The sequence below is a fragment of the Lepisosteus platostomus genome, chromosome 6 (genome assembly GCF_059453375.1).
Source record: "Lepisosteus platostomus isolate fLepPlt1 chromosome 6, fLepPlt1.hap1, whole genome shotgun sequence".
NCBI classification, from domain to species: Eukaryota; Metazoa; Chordata; class Actinopteri; order Semionotiformes; family Lepisosteidae; genus Lepisosteus; species Lepisosteus platostomus.
Genome location: NC_142616.1, coordinates 24,206,690 through 24,229,480, shown reverse-complemented (window position 1 = coordinate 24,229,480; position 22,791 = coordinate 24,206,690). Strand labels below are relative to the sequence as shown.

Genomic DNA, 22,791 nt, shown 5'->3' with positions numbered 1-22,791 from the left:
TGCAGGTGGCATGACTTTGAGTTGTACTTAAAGTCCGAAGTATAGAGGGTGAAGAGGAATGGAGAAAGAACTGTCCCTTGAGGTGCCCCTGTGTTACTCACTACCAGTTCAGACACGCAGTTCTGAAGTCTCACAGACTGTGGTCTGCCCGTCAGGTAGTCAGTGATCCACGAGGTCATAAGTGACTCTGAAAATGTCTTATGACAGTAGTGCAACTGCAGTGTAAAATATTACTGTTTAAGGAATAGAATGGGAAATTGAAAGTTAACATAATAGAAGAGGCGAAACATTTTGATATTATCTTGCACTTTAATATTTTCTTTATCAATCTGTTTATTCTTAAAACGTTGTTATTTATTATTTTCTTTGTTGAGGAAACATTGGTCATTAACAGGAAACATTTTTTCTTTATGGGTAGCAATGCCCATTTCCTCCTGACAATTGAAAACTTCCTTGCTAATGTTTGACCAGGGCTGCAAGAAAAATCCAGAGTGACAGGATATTGTTTGGATATGGATTTATATAAACTGCAAGAGCAAATTCCGTTTCAGGAATTTCAGTACTGTGAATCCTGGTACTGTAGACTGTTTCAATTACTGTTTCCATATCAACATAAGGTATATGAAGAGGGAAGCCTGTAACCTGTAAATGGAAACATAAGCAATCTTTAACATTGTAAAATTTCAGAAACACATCTAAAAATGTAGCTACATTTTTGATTATATTCCCAAGATGGTTAATTTAAGAAGGATTCTCTCAGAGGATTTCAGAAGGACACATTTATAAATGTTTTTTAAAAAGATTTATAAAATCTCAAACTGAAATCTGTGAACTCCTGAATGTCTTCACTAACAACCTGCGTAATCCCCAATAAAGTTTAGAAAAAGTTCATGCAGGTGATAAAAACGTATTTTTTCTAAAACATTGCACTCTGCAATGTAAGTGCTCTAAGAACATAAGAAAGGTTACGAACGAGAAGCCATTTGACCCATCAAACCATTTTGGTGGTAAGTTGTTAACAAGTTAACAAGACTTCTCATGAAACAAAAACATGGTATCGGTTTCAAAATTTTGGCTTGGTAAATGTTGCAGTACCTATTCTGTAGGTTGGTCAAATTCTAATAAAATGTGGCAACAAATAAAAAGGCATTGCATGCTTAACAGTTTAGTGTAAACTCACCAGAACTTTGGCGAGCTCTGTCACAACCCCCCTTTATTTACAAGGAATGAACAAGGGAGGCAGCTGCAAGGGTGAAGCTGGAATGGAGGGAGAGGAGCTAAGAAAATATGTGCACAGAGTTGTGGGCAGTACTCTGCAGAGAGTATTCATCCCTAAGAGACCAGGTGTGTGAGATTATAATTAGATCTCCCAAGTTTTTGTTAATACTGGCAGTGCCTTTATGTATCTATTAACATTGTATCTCTTCTTATGAGTCTGCTTTTAAGCCACATTAAACTGGTGGTCCTTGCTAAGATGAACATGAAGAAGAGGTGTCCTCCTGCCCTTTTATGAGTCAAAGAAGTCTGAGAGACCCTGCTGAAAAGTCCTGTGCTGGGATGTAACTAAAGCAGGCTTGTTTTCTCATCATAGGAAGGTTGAAGATGTCCCATGTCTTAAATAATTATCTAACCTTGTATTCTTTCATCTTCCTGTAAATCTTCCTTGATTCCTCTTCTATAATAGAAGCACCAGAGTAGTGTTCCAGTTTTGTAAGAAACTCTTGGAGCAAAGCAATGCACTGGTGGTTCCATCTTGTCCGGTGTTGTACTCTCCAATCCATTATGCATTTTTTCAAGGTTTTTTCAATTCTGAGTGGAAAGATTAACTTACGTATCATACCACTGCTATATATTATTGTTTTAACTTTCCATTTACCATCTTTTTCACTATAAACAATATTAAGGTCCAAAGTGAATACTTTTTTCTAATAAAAAGATCAATTCTGTGTTATAACTGTTTTAAAACAACTGACACGTACAGGAAGCCTACAGTTAAACCTGTTAAATATACATTAGAACACCTGTAAGAAAGTAGCACTCTGCTTCCACCATAGATGGACAGACAGGCAGGGACTATGAAGTACTGTATACTATATTATGTTTCCCTCATTATTTGATAGTTGAATCCACTTTATATTAAAACATAATTATTAGGTTTACTAAATATTTTTTAATTAATAATATTTTCTCTTTGACACACCTTATATTGCTACATACATTCTCCTATATATAAATATGCATTTTATTTCCCATTACAGAATGCTAAATCTTGTTTTTTTAATTACCTCTTCTGTAGTTGTTTGACATTTTCCATGTTTGATGTAAAATAATTGTGTTTTGTCTAAAAAAGAAAATAATTCATTGTAAAAGATAACATGGATTATAATAACATTTTTTCATGCACCATACTGGTACTGTTAACCATTTCAAGCACTATTACTACCACACAACCATTATTTCAGTATTATTACTAAATATTATTTTGTTGCAATTAAAAAAATATTATTAGAAGTAATATTTTGTCTTGTAGCATGTAGAATGAATTCTCATTCATGTGCCTATTATTCATGTAGCTCCCCATGTTACTGTATGGAACAACAACAATTTGAGAAATCTATCGAGCTCCTACATCTCTAAACTCCAACAAAAACCCTAAACTCTGCTAAACACCCAAACCCTTATCCTTAACCTCAAATCAATCAGCCACTGATATCTCAATTTTCTCATGCCAAGAATTAGGGAAATAAAGTTAAAAAGGTAAAATGCTAACATTTTCCCATTTTTCAAAAAGAAATGCATTCGCCAACCTGTAACATTTGCCTAAATGAACACTACCACTTCAAGGTGCAGACAATTGTGAGATCAAGGTGAATTATGCGCTTTGCACACTTCTTCATTCAGTTTTTTCGGTACTTGTACTTTGTCCCTCGTTCAGAACTCTAGTTTAATATTAAACCATTAATACTGACATAAACCAAGACTTTTTATGAATTACTGTATGTACTGTATGTATAGCTGTTGTATATACAGTATTACCTTCAGTCTTATTGAAAAAAAAAAGTATTTTCATCACTCTTCCATGGAGTTTTTTTACCTTTTGTCTTAAAAACAGATTCTACAAAGTTTGACCCTTCCCTCTATTATTGATTTTGTCCATTTTAACTACCTGCAAAGGTGCATACTCAGAAAGAACAAAATCAGATGGAAACAGGGGCTTCCATGAGGAGTCCTTTGACACATCAAAACACATGGACATCACAGTGTTTTCTGCTGAATTGAACCATATCTAAGGAAAAGGAAAATAAAAAGAAGCCCTTTGAAGCAGTTTTTCTGCTTAGAAATATTTCTATGACTCACCCCAAAGACAGTCAGTAAACATTCAGAATTAAAGATTTATCCTTATACATCATGGGATTTTGTATTATTGTATTTATTAACATTTTGTTGTGTACAAATGTAATTGAGGCAATATATTGGGCTAAAAAAATACTTACATTTTGACCATTAATTAAGCAATCAACTGTTTTCAGTGGACAAAACATGTCAAATTGCTCAAAACATTTTCCATCACTTGGATTCCAAAGGATATACTTTTTCATTTCTTGAGTCAACACATAAGCTGTTTCTCCCTTTAAAAATGTTAAAATCAAAATCGAATAAAATATCATCTTTGTTGAGTGAATATACTGTCACTATGTCAATGAGATGATTTCTGACATCTTAGCCTATAGTAAATAAACCTTACAGCAACAAGTAGAATTACTGTTAAAAATCTAAAATACTTTTAATTTCTGACTTCCAGTAACATAAGAAGAGAAAGACTAATTTAATAAAAACTAATATTAAAAAAATTTAGAAGAGACACAGATGGATGCATTATATTTTGTATTAAGACTTTGTATGGTATGCATTAGACTTCCTGTGTGCTTCATAATTCTATCCTGGTGATAAAGAAAATATAAAATAGTGAAAGATAAGTTAAATAGTAATTCTGACACTTAAACTTTAAATTGTACATAAGGACTGATTGTAACTAGAAAAACTATTCAATTTCTGTGATAATTCACACTGACAGATAATCCAAAACCAAAATACATGATGCTACATAAAACAGATACAATATCCTGGTCCCAGGATAACATTAGAAAAGATTCTAATATTAATTGTAGTAAAATTATGTTGTAATCAGGATATCTACTCAAGACTGGAAAAAAGATATATTAAGTATTACCTTCAAAACAGATGTTCCAAGGATCAGCCAAGCCTTCTTGCCCAAATAAAGAAAATAGTTGCACAGTAGAATAGCTAAGCTGACTCTATTCCCAACAGCCAAATGAATGCATTGCTGTAAAAGTATAATGAATGTAACAGACAGTATAAGCAGTATTTCCTTGTTAAAGTATTCTTGTTAAAGTGTTCTTTTTTATAGTGTCTACATTACAGGTTAAGTGCAAAAGTAGATTTGTGTGACAAAATTATTAAAATCATTTCCTGATGAAGTAATGCCAATGCGTACAATGAAACTACCTAAGATTTCTGTAAATAACAATGCAGTACACAATTGCAAATTATTAAAGAAAATGTACAAGCTAGCAGTATATCAAAATGCACCAAGCCTTTTTATAAAAAGGATATGAAGATTTAAACATACAGAGACTTGATTTACTGTAATTACCTCAGAAGTGATCCACATTTCACATTCTTCTCCAACATCTGTGGAGAAGGGCAGCAGTGGAATTAAAGATACAAATGAAACCACATGGTCCTGAAAAAAAAACATTCAAGCACATTGGAGTAGTAATGAAGTGAACTGAAGTTAGTTTAACTAAGTAACTGTAATTGTCACAGTAGATCTATTTACTGTCCATAATAGGGTACTTGATTATTACCGCGACCCTCACCAGGAAAAGCGGAGTGAAAATGGATGGATGGACGGTACTTGATAATAATTGAATGTTGAACATGTCCTTTGGAAGACAATTTTGATTAATACAAAACATGCTGTTTTATCAGTTAGATATAGACAATGGTCCAGAACATAAACACGCGTCTGAGACGCCAACCACAGTAATTGGAGCTGACAATGTAAATGGCATAAATAAGATGGCAGGTTAATGCATTGTGTCAACTAAAAATCTATCATCAAGAACAGGAATGTTTGGTTTGCAATAGTGGAGGGTCAGTGTTTTGATTTATTATTCAATTTATTGATTTTATCTAGATATAGATTTATTCAAAGAGGCATTTTCCAGAATCTCCTACTGAAGATGTGTCCATGTCATCGTGCAGGAGCTCTGGGGGAGGAGGTAGTGGTTTTATGAATCTTGTTGCGAGAATCTTTTTGCCTTCTTCATTTATAACAGTAGTTACAACCCTCCTCTCAGGATTGGCAGCCTTGCATTGTTTCTCAAATGCATACACCATCTCTAATAGCTTTCTATCTTCACTTGTAGGAAACTGTTCAACAACAGAAGAAGAAAAATAGTAAAAACTGCAGAAATAAAGGAAACATTTTGTGAAGTGAGCTTAAAATTAAGCAACTTACCAACCACAGGGGTTTTTGTTCACAGTCCTACAAGAAATAATACATTGAAAAAAGTTGACTTATAAAATGTCTTAATTATATAATTTATTTTTCAACATATTTGTTTAACGCTTAATATATACTAAGCATCAAAATAAACATTTCACTTACAGCTGCGATAAATTATGTATCTGAAAAATTGGCAAAGTGGCAGGTATACTTAAAGTGGATAGATATTGTAAAGAACAGACATTACAGAGGTAAGTTCATTATCTTGATTAATGCTTAACACAGACTAGGCTTATCATCAGAAACATGTTGTGAAACATGAACAGGATGTAGAATGTAGCATTGGAAGCACAACAAGCTGCACGTCGGTGACTCTTGCTTTGCACCAGGTTGCAGATGCTGTTTTGTGAGGTTTCTGTAGCTGGACAAGCATGTGCCTGCTCACCAGGCTAACTAGCTCTAAATGCCACACTTGATACTAGCCCATTCTGCAAATATTCAATATCTGGCAAAGAGGGCAGCCATGGCACACTGTCACATTCTTGTCTTGCCAGAGAGGCTTGAGCAGAGTGAGAGTGTGAGCTGTCCTGTTGGAATGCTGTCATGTCATGATGAACCCACAGGAAGAGCAGTATGTCAGGTCTTGATCAATGAGGCACCATGAAGTCAATCTGCCATTACAAGTGGAGTTGTGTAGACTTGACACCGACCAGAATAGCACACCCAGACTTCCCCATTGACTGGCCTGTTGTTCATAATAATTAGAATAACATTCTGCACATCTGCGTCACAGAATTGTCTACACAACACCTTGACTCATTGTTAAAGAGCACTTGGCTTCACTGCTGATAAGTCCAGCTAAAGTTTTACTCTCAACACCTCATTCTGTTAAACCAATGAAAACCAGTGTACACTGATGTCCCTGTGTGGTTCACTGGCCCTGGTAAAATGACTATAAACAGTAGCTTCCTATTCACATTTGAACTGGTGACTTGAGGATTTTTGCAACCTAGCATTTCTGATGCTAACAACAGATCACATACAGTAGTTACACTGATAACACTGAATTCATAACAATAAATTAATAAACATACATCAATCTATTGTCTATTAAAAAGTTAACTGCAATACTTAAGGTACCTTTCCTGTAGCATCTTCTTTTAAAGAAACTGGAGGATCGAGGGTAACAAAAAGTGACAAAAAGCAAGATTCATTTTCACTTCCTCTCATGTCAGGGAAGTTTTCTTTCGTACTCCATGTGTATCCCAGCAGGACTGGTGGAGTACTGATACGTAAGATGTTATTCACCTATGGAGAACAATAAAAGCCTGTTTGGAAATCTAGGATGTTTGTGATACATACCAGGATTACATTAGTTGTTATCTGTTACCTTTGATTGCTGAAGTATAGATGTAAAGGGTAGAACAACACATCCCAGCCACTGCTTTCCAGAATAGGTTTGAAGGCTACAGCCTTTAAGGGTGTTGCTCTGTTAACCACAAGGTAATGAATAAACTAGATATTGTATTTCACTTATCACAACAAGAAATGACAAATATAATAATATTATATTATACTGTATATACAGTAATATACATATAATGTACAGTGAAATACACTTAGCAATACACTTTTGTTTCACAATTGTAAATTACAAAGATTCTGTTTTTATCATAGGTGATACAAAACACCACATTTAATATTTTATGAATAATACTAAAATATAAAAGTATATTTCAGTTATATTTCAGACACGTTCTATTATTTTTTAATAAAATAATGGAATTCTTCATTATTTCAAACATACCTCCTTTACCTCTAAAGATATTTCATCAAAAACATTAATAATTATATTATCCTTTATTTTCGATAAACTCGAAAGCCTGTAATCGCCGCCAACTGACCTGAAATGAAACAAAAACAACTGTACTTAGTTAAATTATTAACATATTTTCAAGTTAAGACAGAGTGCTTCTTTAAGCTTTTGAGACATTTAAACAGTCACTATTAAAATAAAAACATACTTGAAATCCAGGAAAAAGTCTTCATTCCAGTATGGGTTTGGCCCATTTGCTGTGATAGTTTCATGAACAGACTCCTGAAATGTAATTTCAGCAGATGGTCTCACCTGAACCTGTGTTAAGAAAAGAGATGTTCACCATTTTTTTCAGGTTTTGCTGCTTTTTTCTTTTACATTACATCCTAAACTGGGCGCCAAGGTGGATTATAGTTCTGGATCCTGTGTTCAGTTCTGGACTGGTGTGCCTTTTGTGTTGAGTTTGCATATTCTACCCTTGCCTGTGGAGGCTTTGCTCACGGTTATCTGTATTCCTTGCAAAGTCCAAAGACATTCCAAGTTACTGGTGCCTCAAATACATGTGTGAGCACATGAAATGCATGTGTTTGTTTGTGCCTAGTGACACACTACTGGCGCCCCCTTCAGGGTGTAATTCTGCCTTGTGTACTGTGCCTACTGGGTTAGGCTCTGCCACACTGTACCCCTCTAAGGATAAAACAGCAACTGAAAATTGATGGATTTTTTTCCTAAATAGTATTGCCCACCCCCTTCAAAATCACCTCAACACTGCAACCCAACCAAAGTCAGGAGGAGTGAAACTTGTTATTTGGATATTCTGAAATGTAGTCAATACCCACCTGCTCAGAATTGACCTGACTCTCTATGATTCATCCCCACATCTGTTATGATTGCTATATATTAGAGTTATTATTATATTGTTATTAGAGTTGAGATGAGATTCATTTGTTAGGAGACTTGTAGTTACACTGTAGTTTCAATTGACTAGCGTTTTCAATTTGTTTGGAGCTTCATTCACTGCTTTTTTCATCTTTAGAGATTGATTATTTACAATAAAATGTAACAAAATTTAAATATTACTCATTCATGTATAACTATGCTTTTATATTATTTTACCTTTGGGATTTCAGTCTCTGAAGTGCATTTCTTAAAGAAGTGTCTACTGCTGGATATTCTTGATAGAGAACAAGCTGATCCTTGGAAAATGGGCTGCCTTTGAAAAAGTTTAACACACAGTTTTGTTCTTGGACTTCACTGAGTAGGATCTTTTAAAATAATAACTTAAATCTCGATTTTATAGATCAGTCTTTTTTGTCTTCATTATTTATACTTCACTGATACTTCCTTACATTTCATACTCCAAACCTCAGTTCTAACTTTCAACAAAAAAGGAATTAGTCATTCTTCAGTAATCAGAAAATCTACACTTCTTGTTTTATGTTTTTATAGTTACATGTAAATTAAGCATCAATGATGAATACAAAATATGTATGATTATACTGTTTAGTGCATGGTAATAAACTGAAAGCTTTTACATGGTATGAGTAAGTAATTAACTACGCGCCAATATATTAAAATTAGTGTAATTGTTAAAAAACTGGCTGTAAATGGTTTTGTAAATTCTAATTAAATTGCTATTGTAAAATGGTGTAAGTAATTAATATTGCCAGCAGCCATATTGCTCTGCAACTCACAACTGGCAACCCACTGAAGCTAAAAAACTAAGGTTTCTGCAAAGGTTTCTGGAAGAGGTGTTAGTGGGGCCAACAGGGGGCGCTCACCCTGTGGTCCATGTGGGTCCTAATACCCCAGTATAGTGACCGGGACACTATACTGTAAACAGGTGCTGTCCTTCGGATGAGATGTAAAACCGAGGTCCTGACTCTCTGTGGTCATTAAAAATTCCAGGGCGTTTCTTGAAAAGAGTAGGGGTGTAGCCCCAGCGTCCTGGCCAGATTTCCAAGGCCCAATTTCCTGGCCCTTACCAATCATGGCCTCCTAATAATCCCCATCTATGAATTGGCTTCATTACTCTGCTCTCCTCCCCACTAATAGCTGATGTGTGGTGAGCATTCTGGCGCACTATGGCTGCCGTCGCATCATCCAGGTGGATGCTGCACATTGGTGGTGACTGGAGTGCCCAGAAAAGCGCTATATAAGTGTAAGCAATTATTATTAATATTTAAGACTCATTCAACTTGAATTATAATGATTTCATAATTACTATTGTATTTCTCCTGTTTACATTGAAAGTATAATGTTTACAGTAAGGTTTATAGCTTGTAATATCTATTTAAAGTTACATTTTTTTGTGTGTCTGTGTGTGCCCTGCGATGGAGTGGTGTTCTGTCCAGGCTGTACCATGCCTTGCGCCGGCCAGCCTCCGGTTGTGCCGTGACCGTGAATCAGAGTAGGCAGAAATGTATGGAAGAGTCACGTTTTTGCTTTATCTCACATTTTCCAAATTCCTTAGTAATAGATATAAATAACGCTGCTGCATAATCTAGATTAAAGCAGAGTAATCTTAGTTTAGAGGCTGCAATATTCTGTTAACAAATTCTTTTTACAGACCGCATAATATAGCATTTCATCTGATCTCATTTTCTCCTGGTGAGGGTCACGGTGGCAAGAGGCTCAGCAGGGAAAACCTGACATCCCTGTTAATATGTTATGTTAATAGAACATTAATAGAATTAGTAATCTTGTGTTGATAACCTAGTAGGAAAGGAGTGGTGGCATAATTATTAAATCACATTGCTCTAGTATGAATACCTTTTTAATGAGTACTTCAGTATTAAATACTTTGTTATCTGTTTCTAAAGTGTCATTTGCAACCCATAAACTAAAATGTTACCAGAACAGGCTACCTGAGCAGTGTCTGTTTGCGCACTGGAATATTCTGTGCGCTCCGCAGGCCAACATGAATCTTGAGATCTCCATCTCTCAGAGTATGCGCAGGTATGCTTTTCCTGTTTTTTCTCCTTGGCTTTAAGGGATGCGCTCTCTTGAACATATTGAAATTTAGTTCCCTTAAGAATTTCAAAGAGATTAAAAATGATTCGTTTTATATTAAAACTTCAAATCCACATTTAAAGGTATAGAAAGAAGGATTAAGACTTAAAAGTCATATTCATACTCACACAATGTTTTCAGCATCTTGATATTCTGTGACAATGTCTGATAGTTTATATCTTTTCTTGACCCTAGCCAATCTTTTTCTTGTTTGTTTCAGCACCTTTTCAACAAATTTAATAAAATTAGTAACTAAATGAAGATGTGAAAATAAAAATAGAAAACAATTATGGATAAGATTATTGTTCTCATAAAAAAAGTGTTTGTTGTATATTTAAGGTTTGAAAAATAAAAACATCTATTACTCGTTAATAATTTCGAAACAAGTGAGTTTCCATGCCCTTACCCAAAAACGCTTTTCTCAAAATATCACAATATTAGCAAAATAGAACAATATTATATCATCTTGAAGGCAAAAGTTAATCCATGAAAAATCTGATTATGTTTCTGCTATGAAACTTGGTGTTGTTCCATTGTACATATTTATGTCATTAGTTGATAGAACTGCTTAATTTTTTTAAGTGCATTAAATTGTGCAATAACATCTATATTGATGCTGCAATAAAGAATTAATACAACCTTTTTCATATAATTAAAAGAATGCATTCTTTGAGCTGTAATTGGGTCTTCATCACAAGTAGTTGGAGTCTGGTGGGATATCTCACAATCCTGTTGATAAATATAGCACATTTTTAATTAAATGAGATGAGTGCAACATTTATGCAAAGTACACAGCTTTTCATGGCAAAATAAGGGCTCTCAGAAGGGATTTGAAAACAGTAAGATCATGATCGACTGATATCGACTATATCGTCAATTATTGTTAAGCGCCTTGAGGCAACCTTGTTGTGAAAGGTGCTATATAAAAATAAATTGGATTGAATTGAATATGTACTCTTTAGCAAGTTTATTTTTGGTAACTTTTAAAAGTAAAAAAAATAGTAATAATAATTAATACTCATCATTATTCCTTGCACTTTATTAGCTCTTCTAATCCCAAGAATAAAGAATCCCAAAGCTATTCACGCACAGTGCAGGGAAAAAGATAGTGATAGTGTGTAATATAAATAGAGAAGAATTTGATTTTTTTTTTTATCAGGACACCCTTGTTTAATAAAAAAGTCTCAAATAACCAAATAGGTTACAAAAAGTGAGAAATTGCAGGGTGAGATGTGGAGGTCAGACTGTGGCATTTTAAGATGGAACTTAACCAGGACACCAGGGTAACAACTACAGTACTTTTTGTGCTATGAGACCTTTAATGAGGAGCCAGATCATTAATGAGAAACCAGGATCTCAGTATAATGTCTTATATAAAGGACGACACCACCTATAAAATACACTTGTACGTTTTTGCTGAAGTTTAACCCACTCTGAATTAAAAGTGCAAGGGAGGTCTATACATTACCTCAAACATTGAATCCGAAATGTCTCCATCATGAAGTGGCACCTGTTTGAGGCCAGAGAATTCAAAAACATCTAAATTCCTCAATTCCAGAAGACGGAAGCGTTTGGACTCTCGTAACTGCTCATCTGTCACAAAGCTGAATTCTTCCTGAAGAGATTCTAACCGAAAATAATCTGGAGCTGGATGACTGTCTCCAGTGGCATGCTAATGATCAAAAAAACAAACGGTCAAATCAGCGTGAAAAAAATATGCTGTAAAAATGTATTTAAAAAATAACTTTATACCCAATTTTTATATATATATGATGAATATGCAAGACGTAACATATACAGTATATACATTTGTATTTATAAAGACACAACTCATTGTTTGTGATTGTAATTTTGCATTTTGTATGGAACCCCTGAAAAAAGAAATCACTAGCCTTAATAAGTTCTGTCAGTTCCACATTTGTAGGATCGTTTGGATCAAAGTAAAAATGTTTAATTGATTCTAAGAGGTTTCCTTTATTGCTACGCCAAGTCTTCTGTGTTGCACTCAGTCTGCAAGTAAAAGAATAGCATGTTGAGAACAGACAAACCAGTATGCATGTAAGACTATACAGTATATTGTTAAAAGGTGTAAAAATACTAGTGATTACATGTGTTTGATAGTTGAATTAAATGAATAGCTTACTGTTTAAAAATAACATCTGTCTGGGGCATTGATGGTGCCATAGGAAAGCCGTCCTTATCTACAGCCCATGACAAAGAATAAAGCAGTTTCCCAGAAGTAAGTAAACAAATCTTTGCTGGTTCTCGCTTATCCAAATGGAAGAGTACATCTGAAAGGTTCACATATTATCAATGAGGACGACACAATGTACAATTGGTGTCAAGCATCATTAAAGCTAGCCTTTGAGAAAGTATACCATAATGAATCTGTGTGGTAATGTTGAAGTTTTTCGAGGGTTTTACAGTTGTTATATCACAATTTGTGTTGCTGCAGTAAAGTTCAATATGGTTAAACAAATCACATTCATGATTTCACTATGCTCTATTAAACAATCCACTTTACAACTGAGAGGAAAGAGAGATTAAATTTTAAATGCATTGAAATACAAAAGAAATTGGGTGAGCTGTGGGGCTCTTTAGTGGAAGTGGGTGCTGAATACTAAAGGACTAAAGCAAAATGAAAAGTATAAATACCTCCTACCTCATACCAGCATAGACTGGTACTTACAGTAGGTACAAAGTTCAACTGAAATGTAAAAAAGGTACAGATGGTACAGAGGTTAGGGCTTATTACACAAAACTAATAAAGTGACTTACTGCTTCCCACTCCTTCGTGCTCAGGTGCAACGATCCGGTCACTGCTAAATTCAGAGCATTCAGGTTTAGCATTGCTTGACAGCAAATTTCTGTCTGGAAATGGCACATAGATATTAGCCAGAACATTGGTGTCTTTATGTGTAAACTCGGAAACCTGGAGTAACAAAATAAAATTTAAGATGTTAAATTAAAAAAAAATGTTAACTCATATTTCAAAATGAAAGGCATGAGACAGAGTACCATATCCTATCGTGTTAAACAATGTTTAAAAATGGATGTATACTGAAAAAGTGTCCTCTTCTCAAACAGACAGCAAAACTATTAAGACAGACGCTGGACAAACTACCCTAATGAAATGGTTTATTCTACTTAATTACAGGCAAATTTTAAAATATAAAACAGTTCCATGTTCAATATGCAGTGAAGAAATTCTGCATTGAGAACGTAAAAAAATAAAAAGACATGCAACGTTAACTAAACATTTACCTCCAACCTTAGGTATTCTGGACAGTTTATTATTAGAATACTAAAAATCTGCTGAAAGTCAACCCTGAAATCATTATTGAGGACGATTTTCTTGGAGGAAGAAACATGCTTTTCATTGCAAAATATATTTACAATGAGCTTGTGCTTTTGTACATCCCATCTTCTCTTCTGCTCATCACTAAAAAAAACAGGACAGTTTATATTTGACTTGGTAGAAATGTATGCTAATTCCTCATGAATTAGTAATAAAAACTATGCATGCATACTTAAATATTTCAGATGATAATCTTCTTTCAAAATGTATAATCTGATTTATCTAGTCAAATCTGCATTTTGTTAAAGCTATACACTTTATTGTCCCCACCACTATACTGGGGCATTAGGACCCACACAGACCACAGGGTGAGCACCCCCCTGCCAGTCTTACTAACACCACTTCCAGCAGTAACCATAGCTTCCCAGGGGGGTCTCCCATCCAGGTCCTAACCAGGCTCACACCTGCTTAGCTTCAATGGATAGCCAGTTGAGAGCTGCAGGGTGATATGGCTGCTGGCTATGTGGAAAAGCAAAAATATTAAATAGATTAATTCAATGGGTTAAAGAACAAATTCCCATGCAGAATAAATTTTCTGTGGACATTGAAATTACCAACTAAAAAAAACAGCTGAAGATCAGTTAACTGTAAAGTAAAACCAAGCTAATTGCATCAGTGTCTCTCTTACTGTGGACAGAGGTGCATTGGAGTGACTACTTCATTCATAGTAAGCACTGGAACTAAGATAGGCTCTCTTGGTCTTTGCCACTTCTCTGAAACTCTCTCTTTTTGTATGTTTTGAAAAGTTGCAGATTGATATGGGGTTTCACAATCTTCAAGTTTTTTAAGATCCTCACAGGTGTACACTTGTGAGATTTCTATCTCTTGGTCACAGTTCCTGGATTTCTGCAAAATTAACAAAAACATAAGAATTCAGAGGCTGCTGTGCTTATTTAGTTCATTTGGTTACTAGTAGATAAATGATATATGGATCTCATCCTCAGACATTCTTCTTGGTATTGATTAGCACCTGCATTTTTCTTTATACTATATGCTACTTCCAACAACAAAAATAAAAATATATAAAATTAAAACATTTTAACATATACCTGTCCCACTACCTTTAAATTGCCTGTTTCTTTAGGGTGATATCCATTGTTTGGTGAAGAATCTGTCCCTTGTTCTAATTCTCTCCTGATTTAAATGAATGGATAAACAAATAGAAACTTTCAGAAAGGAACCCAAATCTGAAATGAGGCAGAGGCTGAGGTTTAAACAAAAGTAATAAAAAAGGTAAGTCCTTGTCCATTGTCTCTCATAAAATCCAAACCGTTATCTGCCCATTAACTGCAAATCATAAGCCCAGTGTTAAAAGTTGGTTTCCGTAGTGTATGAACAAGAATCTTTTGAAAAATAAAAAGCCACTTACAGATTTGTTATTTGCAACTGCCAGACAGGTTCAAGTAGTGATTTACCAAGGGCAAGGTTTAAAAAAATGACAGATAATAAAGATCCTGGCTGGACACTACAGTACATTAACAGTGTACTGAGAGAATGGGGTTAATACAGACTCATTGACTGACTAGACATTACAGCACATTACACTGCACTGAGAGAGGAATTCATACAGCTACACTGACTGAACACTACTTGCAGAAAGTTATTAACATAGCAATTTAATTTAAACAAAAATAGTTTGTTTATTTTTGTCACCTGTTATTAAAAGATTAAGCATTTACCTTTGTACTTGTAATTTTACTTTTGTACTGATATATTTATTAAATCTTCTCAGAGACTTGATGTGATTCCAGGTGAGTATAATATTCTTCATCAGTAAGAGATCTGTCTGTCTCTCCTTATCATACATCTTTTGTGTTTCTCTGAAACCCAATTGAACGACCATTAGAAAAAGCATTTTAAGTATCCTAGATAATGCTTTTACATATTTTTTAAGTAACAGAATACACTACCTTACTTGCTGCTCCAAAGATTTTATTTTTTTCACAAATGCAGAACTTTCTTTCACATTCATTCTCAAGTTTCTTTCAGCATGCCTTAAAGCTTGTAGCTATAAGCAATAATGCAGAAGTAAAGGCAAAATGATAAAGTGGTCATCCTTTGGACTTTGAACATTACAGGTGCAAAACAATGCAATTTTCTTGTAATACTCTACTCCTAAATATACAAGGTACTGTCCTATTACAGCTTAGTCATAATATAACTATTATGAATCTAATAATTAAAACTGTAATTAAAATTTAAATACATTTACCAAATTACATTATTATTGTCAAAAAACAATTGTAAAGTATGTAGAATGCTAAAACACAGTTTAGTTGGACAACGCATTTTGAGTACAGAACATGAGTGGCACAGTGGTACAGTAGTTATCATTGCTGTTTGTACTGCTGAGATTCTGGCTTCCGTTCTGCATCTGGTGTCCTGTCTGCATTGAATCTAAATGTTCCCCCTGTGTTCTAACAGGAGGGTTTCCTCGAGGAGCTCTGGTTTCATCTCACAGTCCAAAGACATACTGATAGGTTAATTGGCTTCTGGAAGAATTGGCACTATGTGTGAGTGTGTGCATGTCTGCCTTGCAATTAAATGGCTTTGCATCCCATTTTCTGGCTTTCCTGTGACCATGAATTGGATCAAGCAGTTAGAAAATGGATGAATGGAACATTGAAATTACCTTTTCAGACATTAGGACAGTCACATTCCTTTGCTCTCTGCTTTGATAGCTGTCATAAAGCTGAATTAGCTTGGAAGCAAGCACATGCTCTGGACTGAATAGAGGATGATGTGTAAAAATCAAGCTTGAAATATTTAGATCCAGCTGGCAGACTTGACCACACATTTCAGAAAATAACATTACAGAATGCTTTGGCTTGTTTACCCTTGCCTGCAGTGAGAAAATAATATTTCAGAAACAAAGTTCCTCACTGAGTTACCTCCTGCAATAAAAATCGATATTATTAATCTCTTTTTACAAGAAACAGTTAAAGAAAATATATAATGGGATGCAATTCAATATAACTTCATATTTGGTTAACATTGCATATAAAAGGTTTTTGAAGAATCCAGTAATCATACATAATCATACTGAAGGTGTTACGTCATGATTGAGCTATCTTACTGTTCTTGCAGTGTCATGATCATCATATGGTGATGTACACCATACATCAGTGTCAAGTGTCAATGTATATATAACTGATAATGAGTGTCAAGTGTCAGTGTCACTATCATCTGTCTCAATAAAGTTGTTTCCTAAATGCAATCAACAATTTACAATCGCAAACATGCAGTTATAGTATTTTATATGGAATGTCAAACCAAATACAGTTACAGACTATTGTTCTTGTACGTAGAAAAAACAGAAAACTTACTTTAACATACTCAGCTTTCAAAGCAAGATCATCATTCAGGAAAGGGAAATCCAGTTTATGATTCCAAGAATGTCTTACTGGATCTGGCAATGCAATCATATTGCCATCTTCACCAAACCACTGTTTTCCCTATAAAAAAAAAAAACTTAAATATGTAATCTATCTTCCAGCTTCACTGTAGTATATAGAATAGGGAACCTAATCATCAAAAACACCTGAAATGCTTTATTTACTGCTCAGGTTTTGTTTTTGTTCAATTCGACATTCATGAGGTGGTACTTTTTTTTTTTAATTAAGCCTAGAAAGTCATCCTGAGTCTTTTAATTCATCCGTGAATGTTTCAATGTTTCAGTTATATATACTGTACAAGCAGAGAAAATGCTTCTAGAACTGTTGTTTATATTTTTCAAAGTGCTGCTTGGGTCATGGGTTCTATTCCAGACTGAGATGCCTTCTGTGTGCAGTTCTGCTGTGTTTTCATGGGTTATGGCTAAGTCCTTTGGTTTGATCCCACCTTCCAAAGACCATTCAGTGTGTATCCTGTGCTTCCAGAATAGACTCCACTCTGAGCCTTATCAGAAGTAAGAAGCGTTCTGGTAATGGATTATAAATACATTTTTTTCATTTATACCCTTATTCCTCCCCTTGAAAGGCTCCCCTTGATCCTCCCTGCCAGGACACTTAATTTTGGCATCCTGAAGGAGCCACAGAACCTGACAGAAGAGTTCAAACAGACTGGAGAAGCACTCAGTTGCTACACACCACTGCAAGACTGCAGGGACCCAGAAATCTGCAAGATTTTGCTTGAAGCCAAGTGATCCCTGGCTGCTAGTCCAACACTACCCCTTGGGAACTCAAGTGTCCCATTAGACTTTATTTGTAAATAACATATAAATGTATACAACTGAGCCCTAGGGAAGAAATACTCTTGATATTTGCATTTAAAGTATTTTTTGTAATAGGACAGTAAAAAGAAAGTATTACTTGTGATAAGAAAGATAAGCTACACATTTCTAAGATAAAATGAACATTAACACTCAGTATTCACTGTGTTTAAGTATATGAGTCAAAAGCTCTGTATCACATGCAGACAATGCAAATATCCAAAAGGCTATTTAAATATTTTGATAGAATGTAATCTGCAGACCTTGAACCATAATGTATCATGTTAAAAAAAAACCTTTACCTCTTTAAGAAGCCGATTCTCCATCCTGTTCATTTGTTTTCTTGATACAGTGGGTCTTTCACGGACATACAGTCCCTCATCCTCCAGAACACGTGGGTTCATCTTTGCTGGTAATTTTGCACTGCAACTAACTAAACACCGTCTGATATGTTTTTTTTCACACATAAAATATTATTCTATAAATATAAATAGTTATGTCACTATCTAAATTCAGTTTCTAACAAATAATACTATATTCTCCAGACATCTGTTTTTCAAACACAGGTGAGTACTGTATATAAGGTATCGCTTTTTTCATTTTTACTTTAGAATTTCTTATCAACATACATTATGATATATTTTTAGCCTTCCAATTGGCATGTCAAGCATTTTTTAAATCTAGTCATATGCTACAATGTACAAAATCCTATCAAGCCAAAAAACATTTTCCAACAGTGTTATACAGAGTTACAGTTACAATCAACAAATCTAATGATTTAACATGATTCGCCAAGAATACAAATCTTTTCAATATCGTACCAGGTGAATCACTAGGCACAAAGACACAGGACAGACCAGCTGTATCATCTGCCACTTGGATAGGCAACAGGAACTCATGAAGATCATCCTTCTCAACAAAGGGAATTGAGTCTTCTGATATCTTGTGGTGAGTTCTTATCTTTGTAAAAAATATAGCATTGATGACTTTGTATTAATTGTCAAGCATATGAATTCATTGATTGACTGATTACATTTACAACAATTACATTCACACCTTAATTTAAAGCATCATAATACAATGAATTCTGTCATTTGGAATGATGTGTGCCTAAATAGTAAAAAAGCATCAATAACAGGCATTGACTACATTACACTTGTAATTACAAAAAATACTGTTTGTGACATCAGAAATCAAGATTGACTTAATGGCACTGCGAAATATGCAATAATAATTAAGAAGCACTAAAAGGTTAGGATTTTAAACTGAACATACTAACTAATAATGAAGAAAGGCCAACAGCTGGGACTCCATGTGAAATCTCATCAAAATTATAGGAAAAGAAAAAATAATCTTCATTTATTAAAGTAATGAATGAGAATGAAAAAGAAAGTAACGATTGGTTTAAATCCTAATTTTAAAGTATGTTATATTGACATTAATTACAGGGATAGCTATCTGTGATTACAAGGAAAATTAACAATATAAACATTTTCATTCATTAAAATATTTTAAGATTAAAACTTCAGTGAAATAATTAATGCAATGCATTTTTTTACATAGAGTATATAAAATTTAATGTTCAGAGACAAAATGAGGCAGTGAGAAATCTTCATTCTAATAATTTCTTTTTTATCTTTACGATATGTGTAATCCATTCTATTTAAGACCTAACATGTTTATGTTATCTCAAACTGTCTGTGAATGACATTTCTTTGGAAATATACATTCTTCTTCAAACAATATCCAAGGTAACTTTGTTTTTTACATATTGAGACCAAACTTGAAAGCAACATGCTAAAGAAGATGTTCCTGGTGCATTGTATAATCTTAAAATAGCATCCCGTGATTTAAATAACATGCTTTACACCAGGGGTGTATCCAGTCTTGGTTTATTTTCTGCTAAGACTACCTGCTTCTTCAGGAATCCTTCACTCAGCTACCCTGCTGCCTACCAGCTGAAAGTGCTGCCTGCTTCTTGAGGCAGCCTCTGCTCTGCTACTCTACAGTGTTGTTTCTTTGCCACCTCTCATCTTCTCTCAGATATTCTAGCCTGCCTGATACACCTCTCCAGTCTGTCTTCTGTGTTGCACTGCTATCTCAGCATTCTGAGAACTTCTAGAGACTCATAGAGTTCTAGGCTTGCATTTTGCCTTGACAGATCACCACGGCACTGCTCTGCATGTCCACGGATTAACAATCTAAGCATACTAATGGCCCTTTTAATTGCTTCCATTATTTGTTTTGATAAGCACAAAGTAAAATCATGTTGAGCACCAGGTATTCCATAGCTTTCTTCTTTCACTACAGTCATTCCTATCTCTCTCAACAGTTTCACTAGGCCATATCTCTCTAGATAAAACTAGCTTTGCAATGAGAGCTGATCATTTTGGTGTTCCACAAGGCTCTATCTTGGGACCCTGGCAGTTGGTTGTACATATCACCACTTGGTGACATCAATTAAATACAAACTCAGCTTTCATTCTTTGCTAATGAGACTCTATGCATTTTAGACCCATCTGACACAGAGTTGCTTGTCTTCACAGAAGATTTAACTGGAATCAAGTCAGTTCTGACATCTTGTTAAACTTAAAACTGGAAATAGAGATTCAGTAGCTCAGATTCAGATTTAAATTTAGTAGATCTAAGTGTTAATCTATATTACCATAATGTAATCAACTTTGCATAACCTTTGAAGACAATTCCATTCTCCTGTGTTCCATTTTTGTGTGCCATTTTTTACTCTGACCCTTCTTTTTATTTAAATATTAAGTCTGTAATAATTCTAGTTTTTGCTTTTACTCGGTTCTCATAAACACTTTTTATTTTACATCTTAGTTTATGAGTTAATCTTTCATTTGAAGCTTTACAAAATATTTTCTGGAAATCTAAATACAGTATATCATGTCAAATATTGTATTTATTACTGATGCTTACACTTAGAAAGGTTACAAGTTAATTAAAAAGACTTTTCCAAAAGTCATGCTATCTCCTAGAATGATAAATGGATGTATCTTTACATGCTACAGACATAAGTCTGATTCGTCTGCTGTTTTTTTTAAAGAATGGAGAGCAACCTGTCTTAAATGTCTACTGGAAGATGCCAGCTAGTGGTTTATGAATAACAATCCTAATTTCTTTGAGTGCAATCTTTGTGATTGATATAAGCATTTCTAGACTTTATTATTCTTCAGCCACTCTTATGCTAAAATTATTCAAACAATATTTATTTATTATAAGTTGACTTACATTTTTACCCTCCATTTTAACTCTTGGTCTGTGTCTCAAGGCTGCCTTTATTTTTGTCTAAGGGAAGCGTCATGTATATCTAAAGAATACAACACAACATAAATTTAATAAAGTAGAATACATATAAATATCCCTTTCAATGAACAGATTTAAGTTGACACTCATTACAACTACTACACCAAGATTTGTTTACTACTTCAAAATAATTTTTTTGAGTGAAAAATGAATCTCCATTTGAGCAGAAACTTTTTTTAATATTCACAATTATGTTTTACAAATAATGAACTTTTTGGAAGTAAAGGACTTAATGTGTATACATTGACTGTATGTGAAAACCACAATTAACTGTCAATATTTTATTAATACATGAATGTAAGGCCTTCTTCTGGGTACTTTTGATTATATCATTTTTCCATCTGTCCATTTCACAACCTATTCTTCTAATTCATGTTATATGAGCTGTAAAATATCAGCAATTTGTTATTAAAGGCAACTTTCCCATTTTAGTCTGCATGGCAACTGAAACGGGGAAAACTTCGTTTTCGTCATAACATTTTTGTGAGAAACTACAGAAGCGTGATAGAGTGTGGTATATAAAAATCAAACTCGACTGCCCCCTGATGGTGTATATGAAAAAAAAAACAATTCGTATTGTATTTTATCACATGGATAGACCAACAGTACACTGAAAGACAGAAAAAAATATGTTATACTTACTCTGAGTTAATTATTTCAGTGCTGAGAAAGGAAAGTTATTGAGTAGCACATTTTCCAGCTAATATCTGATTCAAATAATGCACGAGATGGTTCGTTTCCAACGAATTACAGAATAACGTTATTATTGTAGTTGCCACGTAGTTTAGTAAGATAATTTAGTTCCAAACGGTTTGAAGGAGCATAATAAATGTTTCAGGGAATTACTGTATTTCAACAGGAATACGAAATACTTTTATTCGGTGAATTTGAGCTGCTTAAGGTATTGTATATGTACGGGGCCAGATAATAATTTCATGGGGGTACATGTCAGGAATTTTGCTAACGAGAAAAACATTAACAGAAATAAAGATGCATGGTTTTACATAAATACCTATCCCTCTAGTAAGCTGTAATTCAAGTAATATCACAACAGCTTCGTATGAATTTGATTTGAACTGACCATTTGTCATTATAACGAAACACCGGGAAGAATTCATAAATCTATAATGCATCAAAATGAACATATTACATAATTATATAAATACAGTAATGATAACCCAACTTAATATGCCCTCATTGAGCCTGGGCGTTTATATAGATGATGTAAGTTATTGCTTCCATATATATAAAGTCATTGGGACCTTTATCAATAACAAAGGTCTGTTATTGGCGATTCAGTAATTTACTGGCGATGCAGGACGTATTTGTTAGTAATGCAATCTTTTGGGTCGCAATCTGTTGCAACAAGGACCTGATCTGCATTTGTTAACAACAATACAGTGCTGGGTTCCTGGCTGAAAACAGTTAATTCTACAAGAAGCTGGAGTGTGCGATGTGACATGGTATTTCAAAGTGCTGTAACTGCGATATGATCTGAAGGGACGTAGAAAACATTATGAAACTAGTCTAAAGGGCTC

The 22,791-nt window shown here is 34.3% G+C and overlaps 1 protein-coding gene across 1 annotated transcript; it reads right to left on the bottom strand.

Annotated features, from left to right (window-relative positions):
- Window positions 1-289: 289 nt before the first annotated feature.
- LOC148661358 (protein CC2D2B-like) lies at window positions 290-21,981 on the bottom strand. The gene is made up of 32 exons (XM_088634972.1): window positions 21,896-21,981; window positions 21,179-21,257; window positions 18,751-18,889; window positions 18,232-18,362; window positions 17,046-17,174; window positions 16,352-16,561; window positions 15,630-15,727; window positions 15,399-15,539; window positions 14,769-14,853; window positions 14,348-14,565; window positions 13,626-13,803; window positions 13,140-13,293; window positions 12,505-12,652; window positions 12,254-12,371; window positions 11,830-12,033; window positions 11,001-11,090; window positions 10,490-10,584; window positions 10,217-10,378; window positions 8,466-8,562; window positions 7,558-7,667; window positions 7,341-7,437; window positions 6,924-7,022; window positions 6,674-6,841; window positions 5,546-5,572; window positions 5,263-5,457; window positions 4,676-4,765; window positions 4,232-4,345; window positions 3,495-3,629; window positions 3,167-3,286; window positions 2,286-2,341; window positions 1,632-1,809; window positions 290-642 (listed from the first exon to the last, which is right to left on the bottom strand). The coding sequence occupies exons 2-32, from the start codon at window positions 21,191-21,193 to the stop codon at window positions 457-459; spliced, it is 3,987 nt and encodes a 1,328-aa protein (XP_088491098.1). The 5' UTR covers window positions 21,194-21,257; window positions 21,896-21,981; the 3' UTR covers window positions 290-456.
- Between the last annotated feature and the right edge of the window lie 810 nt (window positions 21,982-22,791).

Coding starts and splice junctions, on each gene's coding strand:
- LOC148661358 (XM_088634972.1), bottom strand. Junction 12,034..12,253: donor AACTGACAGAACTTATTAAG/GCTAGTGATTTC, acceptor TTTGATCATTAG/CATGCCACTGGAGACAGTCA. Junction 5,458..5,545: donor AACAAAAACCCCTGTGGTTG/GTAAGTTGCTTA, acceptor GTTGTTGAACAG/TTTCCTACAAGTGAAGATAG.